The 11,591-nt window shown below is 38.7% G+C and overlaps 2 protein-coding genes across 6 annotated transcripts in view; one reads left to right on the top strand and one right to left on the bottom strand.

The window, feature by feature from the left end:
- The first annotated feature begins 3,951 nt into the window (after positions 1-3,951).
- Positions 3,952-9,544, top strand: LOC6560718 (lysosome membrane protein 2). Of its 4 annotated transcripts, XM_032734834.2 has the most exons (8): positions 3,952-4,965; positions 5,028-5,226; positions 7,047-7,353; positions 7,443-7,534; positions 7,602-7,829; positions 7,912-8,190; positions 8,266-8,857; positions 8,922-9,481. In XM_032734834.2, the coding sequence occupies exons 3-8, from the start codon at positions 7,080-7,082 to the stop codon at positions 9,278-9,280; spliced, it is 1,824 nt and encodes a 607-aa protein (XP_032590725.1). In that variant the 5' UTR covers positions 3,952-4,965; positions 5,028-5,226; positions 7,047-7,079; the 3' UTR covers positions 9,281-9,481. The 4 variants fall into 4 exon arrangements, with proteins under 4 accessions (XP_032590725.1, XP_032590724.1, XP_001987657.1 ...); XM_032734833.2 differs by having other exon boundaries at positions 3,952-5,226; positions 8,922-9,544; XM_001987621.2 differs by lacking the exons at positions 3,952-4,965; positions 5,028-5,226 and adding an exon at positions 6,549-6,629.
- A 695-nt stretch (positions 9,545-10,239) lies between these two features.
- Positions 10,240-11,591, bottom strand: part of LOC6560233 (myosin heavy chain, non-muscle) — a 28,437-nt gene continuing 27,085 nt past the window's right edge. Inside the window, exons 10-12 of one of the 2 annotated variants that reach the window (XM_032735050.1) lie at positions 11,387-11,550; positions 10,893-11,020; positions 10,395-10,459 (exon numbers count right to left, since the gene is read on the bottom strand). In XM_032735050.1, the coding sequence (XP_032590941.1) occupies positions 10,930-11,020; positions 11,387-11,550 (255 nt within the window). In that variant the 3' untranslated portion in view covers positions 10,395-10,459; positions 10,893-10,929. Of the gene's footprint in view, positions 10,460-10,892; positions 11,021-11,386; positions 11,551-11,591 lie in introns of both variants that reach the window. The other variant, XM_032735049.2, reaches the window with a different exon arrangement.

Raw genomic sequence — 11,591 nt, 5'->3', positions numbered from 1 at the left:
TGCTGATAAAAACAAGTTTGTTGCTTGCATTGAAGTCTTTCGTTTCGTTTCGTATCGTTTTATTTTTATGCTGTCGATTCCAAAACGTGCAGCGCCAACAAACATATCTATGATTTCCACATAGACGCAAATGATTATGCCCAAAATCAAGTAAATGACTCACATTTCTTGTAGTTTTTGCGAAACCAGACAAAAGCAACAGCAACAACAACAACAACAATAACAGCGGACAACTTGCAAGAATTTATGCGGCAGTTACAAATTACAAAAAGAAACTTAGTTTTTGTATATTTTTGTTGTTGACACAAGCCTCGCCATTGCGCAAGGTTGTTATTTTTGCAACATATTTGCACTAGAATCGGAATCTCTTCAAGCTCGTTTTTGTTTTCTGTTTTTTGCTTTGTTTCTATTTATCTTAGTGTTTACTTAACATAAATAGAATCTAGTTATATGCAAATTTGCTGTGGAAATAACACGCAGTCAACTTCAATTTGCATTCACTATGAAAACTAGTTGCAGCCGCTCTGGAAATAACTATAGGAAATTGCAAATGCAAATGCAACACATACGGGTACTGTACTTGCAACTGAAGTGTTTGCCCGACTGGCCCCATGGGAATTTTCATATTAACTCATAGACTTCAGCGAAGCGAGATTTTAGAGTATTACGCAGAATTCGCATTACAGATTAGAGTGGAAACCCTACTGTCGAGTGTCTATTTTCCCCAAGCTCGCACTCTGTCTTGGGAAACTCGAAAAATAATACTTGCTATATTTGAGGATTGTTTGAAAATCAGCCAACACTTTTGGACAAGCCGACCTTGAACCAAATCTATGTCGCCCGGCTCACAAACACACACAGGCAGATTCGTGTGTGAACATACAGTTAATAGGCCCAGTCAAACCCAAAATGCCCAACACTGCACGCGTTTTATTGCTTTGTATGCCAATAAGGCTAACCGGGTTGCATGCGACCTTTCTGTTTATGTAAACTGCCACACACAATATTTCACATTTGTTTTAATGATCCCATAAATATTGTAAGCAAGCCACACATAAGTTGTATGTCTAGAAAGAGGCCATATACACACATAAAACACTCAAGTGTATTGCGCAAATATTATTAATTAAATAATATAATTATTTCATTTTTTAAATTGCTTTCAAGCTTATTAGTTTTCTCGTTGTGAAATTGCATCGTCAAAGATAAACAACGTTTGTAATAAATTGCATTCGCAATAAGGAATTTATATGAGTTTAAATTTAAATATGACTTTTCACCGATCTTATCAATATACAATTATGTTTTACTTGTATACATAAATGAACTGACTTAAATCAGAAAACACCAAGAGATCCGCTGGCGATATCAAAATTCTTCACAATATTATTATACCCTTCGTCGAGTGTATAATAACTAATATCGCAAATAGGCTTGCGTGCTATCAATTGCCCATGTAAAGTTCCATGTTCAATTAGAGTTTTAGAGTTTTATTTTGAACTTACGATGCAGAAGGTTATCAATTTGCATTACGAATCACAAGCATACCAGGCGTTTATTTCTTATATAAGTAGCACAATACAATTTTGAACTTCAATGATATTGAATGAAAAAGTCATTTGTGTTTTTGATAAGATTCTGTAACTATTTTTGGCACTTGCTGCTTGGCTAACTGTGCACCATAATCAATGTATACAGAATATATATATTTTATTGAAGCATATGGAAATTGTTTTAATTGCCTTAGCACTAAGTGTATTGCGACTGATAAGCTCTGCCACAGTAATACTTGTCAATGAAAAATATAGGAAATAAATGCTATATTTAAGCCAGCGATAAGGCGATGCGACCACAATTGACGTAGATTCCACAGCTGTGATAACAGCTTGACGAAACTCTACACTCCACACAAGCCGATTCGCATTATCTCTTCTTTAACGTGATTAAACCCAAACCCAACCCCAATTTAAGCTGTGTGCACAACTTACATATTTGTAAGCTCAACAATTTGCATTTCATTTGGGCAAAATGTCAGCTTAAAGTATCACTTCAAACTCAAACCTACGACAAGTTTGAGCAGATAACAATATTATTTCGTTGGTTTTTTCCTTTTATTGGAGAGTTGTTGGATTTGTGAAAGATCCGTAGCTATTGAGAAGCCATTAAGCGCACGCAAAGCATTTCATTGCTGGAAATATTCATCAGGCTAGTCGTCAACTTAATCACTTCAGTGCTGTGAGCAAAGTTCAAAGAGGCTATCAATTCGCTATATGGCAAATAAGAAATTATTCCAAGCAGCAAATTGATGCGACAGTTAAATGCTCTTTGAACCGATTTTGATATTGGATATTAGTAAAGTTAGACGCGATTTCTTAAGACTTGATCTTCAACTTGTAAAGCATTGGCACTGAAACGCCTAAGAATGTGGCAAAAATCTGAAGCGTAATATGCTCTGTCTCTCCATAGAGAGAGAGAGGGAGAGAGAGATAGTTTTGATATTTGCAGGGTATGTGAATATCGCACGTGTCATATTTGATTGACAAATTAAATAGCACGCTTTCAAGCTGACGACTCAGTTGGTAAGAAGTAAGGTTGCGGGATGAAATAAACAAACGAACAATTTCACACACACACACACACACACAGACAGACAGGCACACACACACACACGCACACGAATACTTTTTTTAATGCGCGATTAATATTAACTCATGAATATACTGATAAATGCAGAATTCACTTGAATCGGGTTCAATAACTCGACACGTACTTTTATCAGCAGTATACCATAATAATTAATATACGTTCTAAGTACATATGTATACCCTGGCGAAGCAAATTAATATTTTCTTTATATGTTTGTACTTTTATCTGTGTGCTCGCTAATACATATACACACACATATATATATATATATATATAGGAAACTGGAAGACAAAGAGGGCTCCAACAAGACAGCAACTGGGATATTTGTCAAGTGTACTGCACCTTTTGTACACAAAGAGAAATTGTGCTATAACTTAACAACAAAAACTGCTAATTGATTGAGATAACAAAATAAGTCGCAATTTCACTTTAAACGATACTTATCTCTTGATATTTCTAATTAGATGATGGCTATGCCCGTTAATAGAAAATATGAATTTATTTGTTTATTTTATTTTACAAAATTGAACTCAGCAATTAGTACTAGTCATAATGACTTATTAACGAATACCAACTAAGGCCTTCGATCTTGAAAATCGGAATTGGACTTCAAATTAGATTTCTGCCCGGGTGATAAACATCGACTGCCTTCCATCCACTGTGAGATGATTTCCAACGAAAGAGACTTTCCAAAGCACAGCTTTCCAAAATCCACTTACAAGGCAAATTCTCACAGTGCACATCTGCTTTGAGTTCGACTTCGAACGACGAGTTGAGAAAATAGAGCACACGCTCTCAACACAATAACAAATATGATGCGATAATAATGGAGGAGATGCGGCAGTGCCCAGTCCATTCCTACATAGACATAGATACTCGTCTTAAGTACTACATAAATCGTTTAGACTCTGTGGACTCTTTGTTTTGCAACGATTATATTTGCACTTTGTGTCCATTGTTCATATATATGCGCAATATGTATGTATGTGTGTGTGCGCTAGTTGCTACGTCAAAAAAAAAAAAACGAGAGAGATCCCGATACGTAAACAAGAACGTCGTTAAGCGAATACATCCCGTAATCAGTAATCATTGCTGTGAGTCGCTGTTGCCCGCTGATTTCGTTTCGCATCGTCTTCATTCCGCTTATCAGTCGCAGCACAGTCGAATGCAGCGACGCCGCGGCGCAGGCAGTGGCAGCGACAGCAACAGCGACAGCGACGGATGGCAAGAGGCAAGGCGGCATCCATTCGACAGCCAGGCAGGCAGTCAGGCAGTCAGGCAGGCAGGCAAGCAGTGAATGCGTTGCGCGCGTCGTAGTAATAACTTGTTTCGTGTGCAGAACGCAACGCGCAGCACTCGATTTCCAGTGCGTGAGTGTGTAACTGTAACTGTATCTGATCGAATTCGAATGTCTAACAATAATAATAACACGCCGAAATCTAATCGCGCTCGCATGGAAAGTGCGTGGAGTATTTTCAACGCAAATCGCTAATCCATTGTAGATTGCTTGTTGTATGCATGTGTATTTATATATTTCCTGATGTTGTTGTGCCAGGCTGGCAGCTTAATTGTGGTCCACCTGAAGCTGATGGAAAAAACGAGTGATAAGCCAGCTGGGAGTGAAGTGAAATAAAGAGACAAAGGCCAACAACAACAACAAGAACAGCAACAATTTTGTAAAGAACAAGTCGGAAAACCAGCTTGTCATACAAAACATAATAATAAAAACAAGAGCAGCAACAACAAAAACAACAACAAGAGCAGCCACAGTAGCAACGAGCGGTCAGCAGTCAGAGTGAAACAGCGAGAAAACAAAGAATCAAGTGGAAAACAAAGAACGCGAACACAAGGCAAAAGCAACAGTAACCGCAGCAGGCAAAGATTGGAACAACAACAGCAAGACTAATAGCAACAACAACAATAAGGAACTGAATCAGAACAACCATAACTGACAACAACAAGAGACACAAGCGAGTGTCGCACATCGCATTAAAAAGCACAGCCATTTCGAGTTCCATTCCAACATTAATAAGCTAATAATTTTTTTGAATAAGTGTTTTGTGCGCTAAATGCGTAAATAACGACAAAATACTTATTAGACGTTAAATGTTTGGCAGGCGTCTTGGAAAGTGCATGCCAAAGTGAGAGAGCAAGAGCGCCAGCACATAAACAAGCACAAAGAGAGAACGATCGAGTGAGAGAGCGAGAGAGAGTGGCAAAGTGAATGTGATTGTGTGTGTGTGTGTTTGTGCGCGTGTTTCATTTCCAATTCGTTTCAACGTAAACAACAGGGGCGAATTGTTCGTGAATAGCTCTCCTGTGAGTTTTTTCAAGTGCATGCCCAACACAACAGCTGAGTAAAAGATCTCTCCCGCTCACAGCGACGCGCACTCTCGTACAGGTGAAGGCATCTTCCGCAGCAGTGTCACTGTGTTATCAGTCAACGGCACTAAGAGAGCGCAGCAGTGCCAACTAAATTTCGTAGTTGTCAGTCAACAGCAGCAGCAGTAGGAGCAACAACAACAACAACAATAATAACAGCATAAGTGCAAATTTCACCCACACGGGCTGCTAGCACATGTACGTATATAATTATGCCTGTATGCATGTATGTGTGCGTGTGTGGCTGAGTGTATTTACTTATCAGCTGTTTTCGGTTAGAGCAAAAGTTAACTTTTGAAAAAAAAACATGTTTTGAACTACTTCCAAAGTAAATATATGTACGTATGTAATGTGCGTGCATGTGTATTGGGAATACGCTTGGAAATTTTAATTCACAACTAATTTGTGTTTCAATAACAACTGAAAACAACTTACATTTGTAAATATTTATTATTATGATTTCAACGATTCACATTGTTTAAGTTTAATACCCAGAAAAAATGTATAATAAAGAAATGGCAGAAAGGAGCATATATCTGACCCCTTTAAGTTTATATATATTATATGTATAAATTCTTGAAGCATCAATAGCCGAGTTGATCTAGCCTGGTACATCTGTACGGCCTGCTCTCTGTAAGAGGAAGTCTTTAAATTTGGAATATAATTTCTTGTATATCAAGTATTTCACAGTTTGTGCTTAAATGTGAAAAACAACATTAACTTATTTAATAGAATTATATATTTTCATATACTGTATTTTATGGATTTTAAATTGACACCTTTAGATTAAGTGACACTTGTGCACCTATTATTCAACTCACTCAAGATTGCTGCCCATATTGAAATATATATTTGCAAACTTTTATATTTTGTAGTTAATTTAATATCTTGGACAATTTCCCACAGATTCAAATGTATTGATAGCACCCGAATATCGACACAGAACCATAAAAAGATAAAACATTCCCAAGTTCGGATAAGAAGCACAGATTTTGTTAGCCAAAACTTAATTTCATATTGCAAACTAAATTTCTAAATTGTTTTCTTTTACATTTTTCTATATTATATTAATTAAAAGAAACACAATCTGAAATTCTTCGCACCGATAAGCTACATTTCAGAAATGTACCTTTCCTGCTCGCATTATTAGTAATTATGCTTTAAGTTGAGATGCGAGGCGGCTTATCAGATGCCGTTGACCCGTTTTTCAATTGACATTAACGCAAAATATGAAATACTCGTACATATGTATCCCCATTTGTACCTCAACTGTGCAAAGTATGCCAAACTCAGCACATAATCAACTGTCACTTACATAAATATATATACACATTATTTATTTCAATAGTCTCGTTGAATAATTGCTATACAAAGTGTAGCCTTCTCGCACATATACTGCGTACCGCCTGATAAGAGCAATTCATAATGCCATGTATGATTAAACGACGAGTTTGCCTGTGAATTTACCAAATCCGAGATTAGTTGTTATATACGCCGTCAAACGATCGGCTCGTCAAGTGCTACTTAAGCGGCAGATAGCTCAGGAACTAAATATATATACTCGTATATATAAAATAGACTGACCCATACACGTATAGAACGTAGGTACTGCCATCAATCATCAATCCATAGAGCACGCTTATGAATGGCAAACCCATTTTGTAGCCTTCGTAGGTGTTACTGCTGAACCCAGACGAGTCAAGTCGAGCATGTGTTCAATGAACCTGCAATAAAAGTCTTTCCATCTCAAAGTTTTGTGATAAGCATTTGCCACGTGTACGAATTTATATAGCGAGATCGGTTGACCTATTTTAAATGAGTACTCAAATATATTCTTGTTTTTTTCATCAACTTGCAAAAGAGAGTTTAACATTGATTTGAGGATATAGGAAGCTTGAAATATCAATTAAATGAATTGTATAAACTGAACTATACACAAATTAATTGGATTACATAATCTTTTAATTTAGAAACTTGACATTGATATATGAAGCTATTTTCAATTTTCAATTTTGCAGTGACTTACAAACACACACTGTCTCACACACACCATGTCACAGGCTACAAGCGACGTTGTGGCACAGCTTCGGCAACAGAAGCATCGCCCAGTACCAGAGGATTTCACAGTACAAAACAAATCAAAGTCCAATACGTTGAGCTCGCAACGCAATGGCAACGTGGGGGGCGACTACATCGGCGGCGGCGGCGGTGGCGGCGGCGGGGGGTACAGCAACAACAGCCCCGAGAAGCTGACCGTGCTGGACATGATTCTCGACTCGATGGGTCTGCGCAATCTAACGTCCAAGGATATTGGAGCACTGATATGTGAGTGGCATTATTATATTTATATTCGTATTTAGATACTCTACTCGCACAGTGCTTTGATTAACCGTTCCACATCTCGACCTTAACAGTGCTGGGCTTCATGTTCTTGCTGTTTGTGATAAGCGTGACCGGGTTCTTTGTAATGTGGTTCACCGAATACTATAATAACACCATGCTCAAGGTGATTACACCCTCTATTTTTGGCTTTTTAACTCGCTCTTCATAATAATATCACTCGCTACACGCAGCAATTAATACTTGCCGAGGATTCGGAGACTGCGAAGAGCTGGCTGCAGCCAGACACCAAATTTGATACGCTGCTGAAGGCGCACATATTCAACTATACAAACATCGAGGACGTTCTGGCGGGACGAGCGGACAAGATTGATGTGGTCGATTTGGGTCCGTTGACCTATCAGGAGCACACCGTCAAGGATCAAGTGTCCTTTAACAAAAATCACACTGTTACCTTTCGGGTAAGTCGAAATAGAAATATTTTGCTAATCACATTGGAACAATTTAAATATTCAACTTCAATTTGCAATTGGTAATTTGCAGGATAAGAAATCCTACATATTTCTGCCGGATAAGTCGACGTTGCGGGAGGACGATGTGATAATGGTGCCAAATGTGCCACTACTCTCGGCTGCTGTGCACGAGAAGAAATTGCCGCCATATGCCGTGATTGGCGCCCGCACATTAATTAATTTTGTATTTAGGGAGCCATTGTTCAAGCGGTTAACGGTCCACGAGTATCTCTGGGGCTATGAGGATAACATCGTTTCCCTGAAAAGCTTCGGCAGAGTCGGCGACAAACACTTTGGTTTACTCAGAAGTGTAAGAATGAAATACCACTCTGCTAAAGAGTAGCACCTGTCTAATCCTCCATTTCCCATTTCTCTCCATCTGCAGCGCAATGGAACGAGCGTGGATTTAGTGCAGCTCAACACTGGCGAGGACGACATCTCCAAGTACAGCATCATTACGCAGTTTAACGGCATGCCACAATTGGATTTCTGGCAGGATGACGAATGCAATCGCATCGATGGCAGTGACCCGTCCATGTTCTCCCCGACCGTGCTGCAGAATCGGAGCACCGTCCAAGTCTTCCTGCAGGTGCTGTGCCGCAAGGTGCCGTTGAATTTCGAGAAGGAGGCGACCATCTACAATAACATCGATGTGCTGCGCTATCGCACACCGCTCGATGTCTTTGCGCATCCATCGGAGAAGCCGGCGAATGAATGCTATTGCCGGAACACGGATCTCTGTCTGCCCGGTGGTGTCATCAATGCCACCAGGTGCTACGGCGATCTGCCTATTTTTCCCTCATTTCCGCACTTCTTCTCCGGTGATAAGGTGCTGTATGAGAACTTTACGGGCATTAATCCGGATGCTGAACTGCATCAGACATATGCAGACATCCATCCGCGATTCGGCTTTCCCGTTAATGGCGCCTCCCGCGTACAAATCAACATAATGTTGGACAATACGGGACTACTGCGTAGTAAGTGATGTGGATCTCCTCGATTAGAAGGTGCCATTAATCCTAGTCTCTCTCTCTCCTTCAGTGAAAGCAAAGCATTTGAAGAATAACGCCATCTTGCCATTGATTTGGATTGAGATCACCGCTGGTGATTTCAATAAGGATGTACTCGACACACTCCATTTCAGCACATTTGGCCTAGATGCCATACAGGTGGTACTGAAGTACGGCACCCTGCTCATCTCCGTGACCACCTTCAGCCTGATAGTGGCCAGTGTTTACTACTTGAACAACAGGCGGGACGAGCAGCAGTTGGAGCATAGCAAATCCTCTGCCGAGCTGGAGGCACTTGCCGGTCCAAGCATCTTCAATGGCAGCATTCTTGTTGTACAAGTCTTGCCACAAAGCGTTCTTAGCCATGCGCCGCATCGAGATGAATTGTAGCGTCTGCCATTTAGCAATTAATTTAATTATACTCAGCTAAGGACAGGGGTGGGAACAGTACAATATGTAAATGGGGACGTATATGTGCTTCTAAGTGCCTTACAAACAAAAAAAACCGAATTAAGAGATTTTCGAATTTATCACGACTTAGATATATAAATATTATTAGCCTAGAACAAAAGCTGTAGTTAACAAATTGTATAATTGTATATATGTAATATATATGTATAAATAATTAAAGAATTTATTTTCAAATTGTAAAAATCGTTCGTTTAATTTATTATCCGAATATCAGAAATCCCATGGTATCTCGAAACGAATATGTAGATATAATATACTCACTCAAAAAAGATATCATTGTACATTTTTGTAATTAACAATATTATCAATAAAATCTACTATTTGAATTGGTTTAATTCAAACACAAAACTTTGAAAAATGTAGGAACTATGTGAAAAAATAACGTTTTTATTTGAATTTTGTACGCTGACAAAAGCTAAAAGGTGCAATCGTAGCAACTAGCAAGATGTACGGTCATACTGAGAGCGTTGCCAGCAAAATTGAATATCTCTTTTTGTCACCCGCAACAATTCAAACAGGCATTGGGAATTTTTAATTGTTATAGCAAATATTTATTGTTTCTAAACAAAACGAAATTCGAATATTAGTTGCTTGTTCAACATTTGATTGTTTCATAAACCTTTAGTTTAGTTAAATGCATGTATTTATTAATGTACTGCGATTGTGAAATCGGTTGTGTATATTGCTTGTTGAGTTTTGGGTTTGTAGTGTGAGGTTGTTTGGAAAGTTAATACGCGTATTTGTTGTAGTTGGTTTTATGTTGTATAATTATTTTTTGTTTTGCGTTTGTTGTTTTTACGTTTTTAATTAAGTATAATAGTTTATATAAAAAATAACAGAGAAATTATATAAAAGAAACATTATAATATAATCGTTTATTTCCTTGCTTTTTTTGCTGATTTTTTTTAATTTTTTTTTTTTTGTATTTTTATTTTGTATTAATAATTAACGCGTCAATTTCCTGAATCCTCGCCATCTAATGATTCATCCTGCACCGATGAGCTGTCGTCGCCGCCGCCTCCACCTCCCCCTCCCACACGCTTGGACGACGGTGTGCCCGTGAGCCGGCTGGAACTGAGGCCGATGCCGCCGGTACGTCTATAAAATGCAAGAAACATAATTGATTACAAATGATGGAAGCCACAAGTGGATAAGATAAACGTGCGGCGATATAACAAAAGGTGGAAGAAAAACATGGGCAACATAAACATTATCAGAATCAAAACAGTGACGAGGTGGGTAAAAATCACTATGCACTATTATCTAAATTGGTTGCTTTTCGTTGGGAAGGGAGAAGATCGGAACGAACATTGAACATGTACTAAGAAAAACGCACGAGATGATTTGATATCCATGTGTGTGGATGTGTGTGTGTGTGTGTGTGTGTGTGTGTGTGTGGGTGTGTATTCTTTTGTGTGTATAACATGCTCAGTAGTCGTAGGATGAGAGTTCAGTTTTGGGTTCATTCAGTGGGGGAAGAATCTTTGTTTTGGTTTGGTTTTGATGAGAAGATGTCGTTGCCAGCACTTACAAAGCCTATCAAGAGGAAGCGAAGCGGAAAACGAAACCTAATGCAGACCCTCACAATTCATAATGAGCGCAGCATCCTTTTTGGGCGAATATGCCTTGGCCTTTTCAGTCTCGGCCACCTGTATCGATCTATATATATATATATATAACAAAATATGCACAGCATCAAAAGCCAAAAATTACAAAATAAATACAAACAAAAAATAAGATGTACATTTGACCAGCAACCATTGCCCGGCTTTGACCAGGGCCCAGTGATTTACATTAGATCCCATTATCCTTTTGCCGATTTATAAAATTGGTTTGCAATTAATTTCAATAGACAGAAAATTGAGTATAATTATGATTAACCCCCAAAACTTCACAACGATCGGATGGAAATAAAGAAGTTCATTGATTTTTGTAGCAAACCGTTTTCCACATACAGTGGTCCCTCGGTAATTAGAACAGGTCGTAGTTATTGAATTGAATGGCATCCATCTCACATTCACTTACCGCAATTTCGTTTTGAGTGAGTTAATCTCACGGTTCATGGCCTCCTGCGATTCGATCATATCCTCGCATTCGCGCTGATATTTGCGCTTCTGCGTCTTCTCCTTCTGCAGCTCCTCCTCGGTCTCGTCCAGATTGCGCTTGAGCAGTTTAATGCGGCTATTCAGCTGTGTGGCAAGCCAAACATAATAATTATAATTTGGTTTCA

Source organism: Drosophila grimshawi, unplaced genomic scaffold (genome assembly GCF_018153295.1).
Source record: "Drosophila grimshawi isolate 15287-2541.00 unplaced genomic scaffold, ASM1815329v1 contig_1369, whole genome shotgun sequence".
NCBI lineage: Eukaryota > Metazoa > Arthropoda > Insecta > Diptera > Drosophilidae > Drosophila > Drosophila grimshawi.
The sequence above is the reverse complement of the archived record's forward strand: the minus strand, read 5'-3'. Positions and strand labels throughout refer to the sequence as shown.

Excerpts from the sequence above, each read along its gene's own strand:
- LOC6560718 (XM_032734833.2), top strand. The coding sequence starts at position 7,080 with ATGTCACAGGCTACAAGCGACGTTGTGGCACAGCTTCGGCAACAGAAG. Across the intron at positions 7,354-7,442 it reads GGATATTGGAGCACTGATAT|TGCTGGGCTTCATGTTCTTG; the intron begins GTGAGTGGCATT and ends CGACCTTAACAG. Across the intron at positions 8,858-8,921 it reads CAATACGGGACTACTGCGTA|TGAAAGCAAAGCATTTGAAG; the intron begins GTAAGTGATGTG and ends TCTCTCCTTCAG.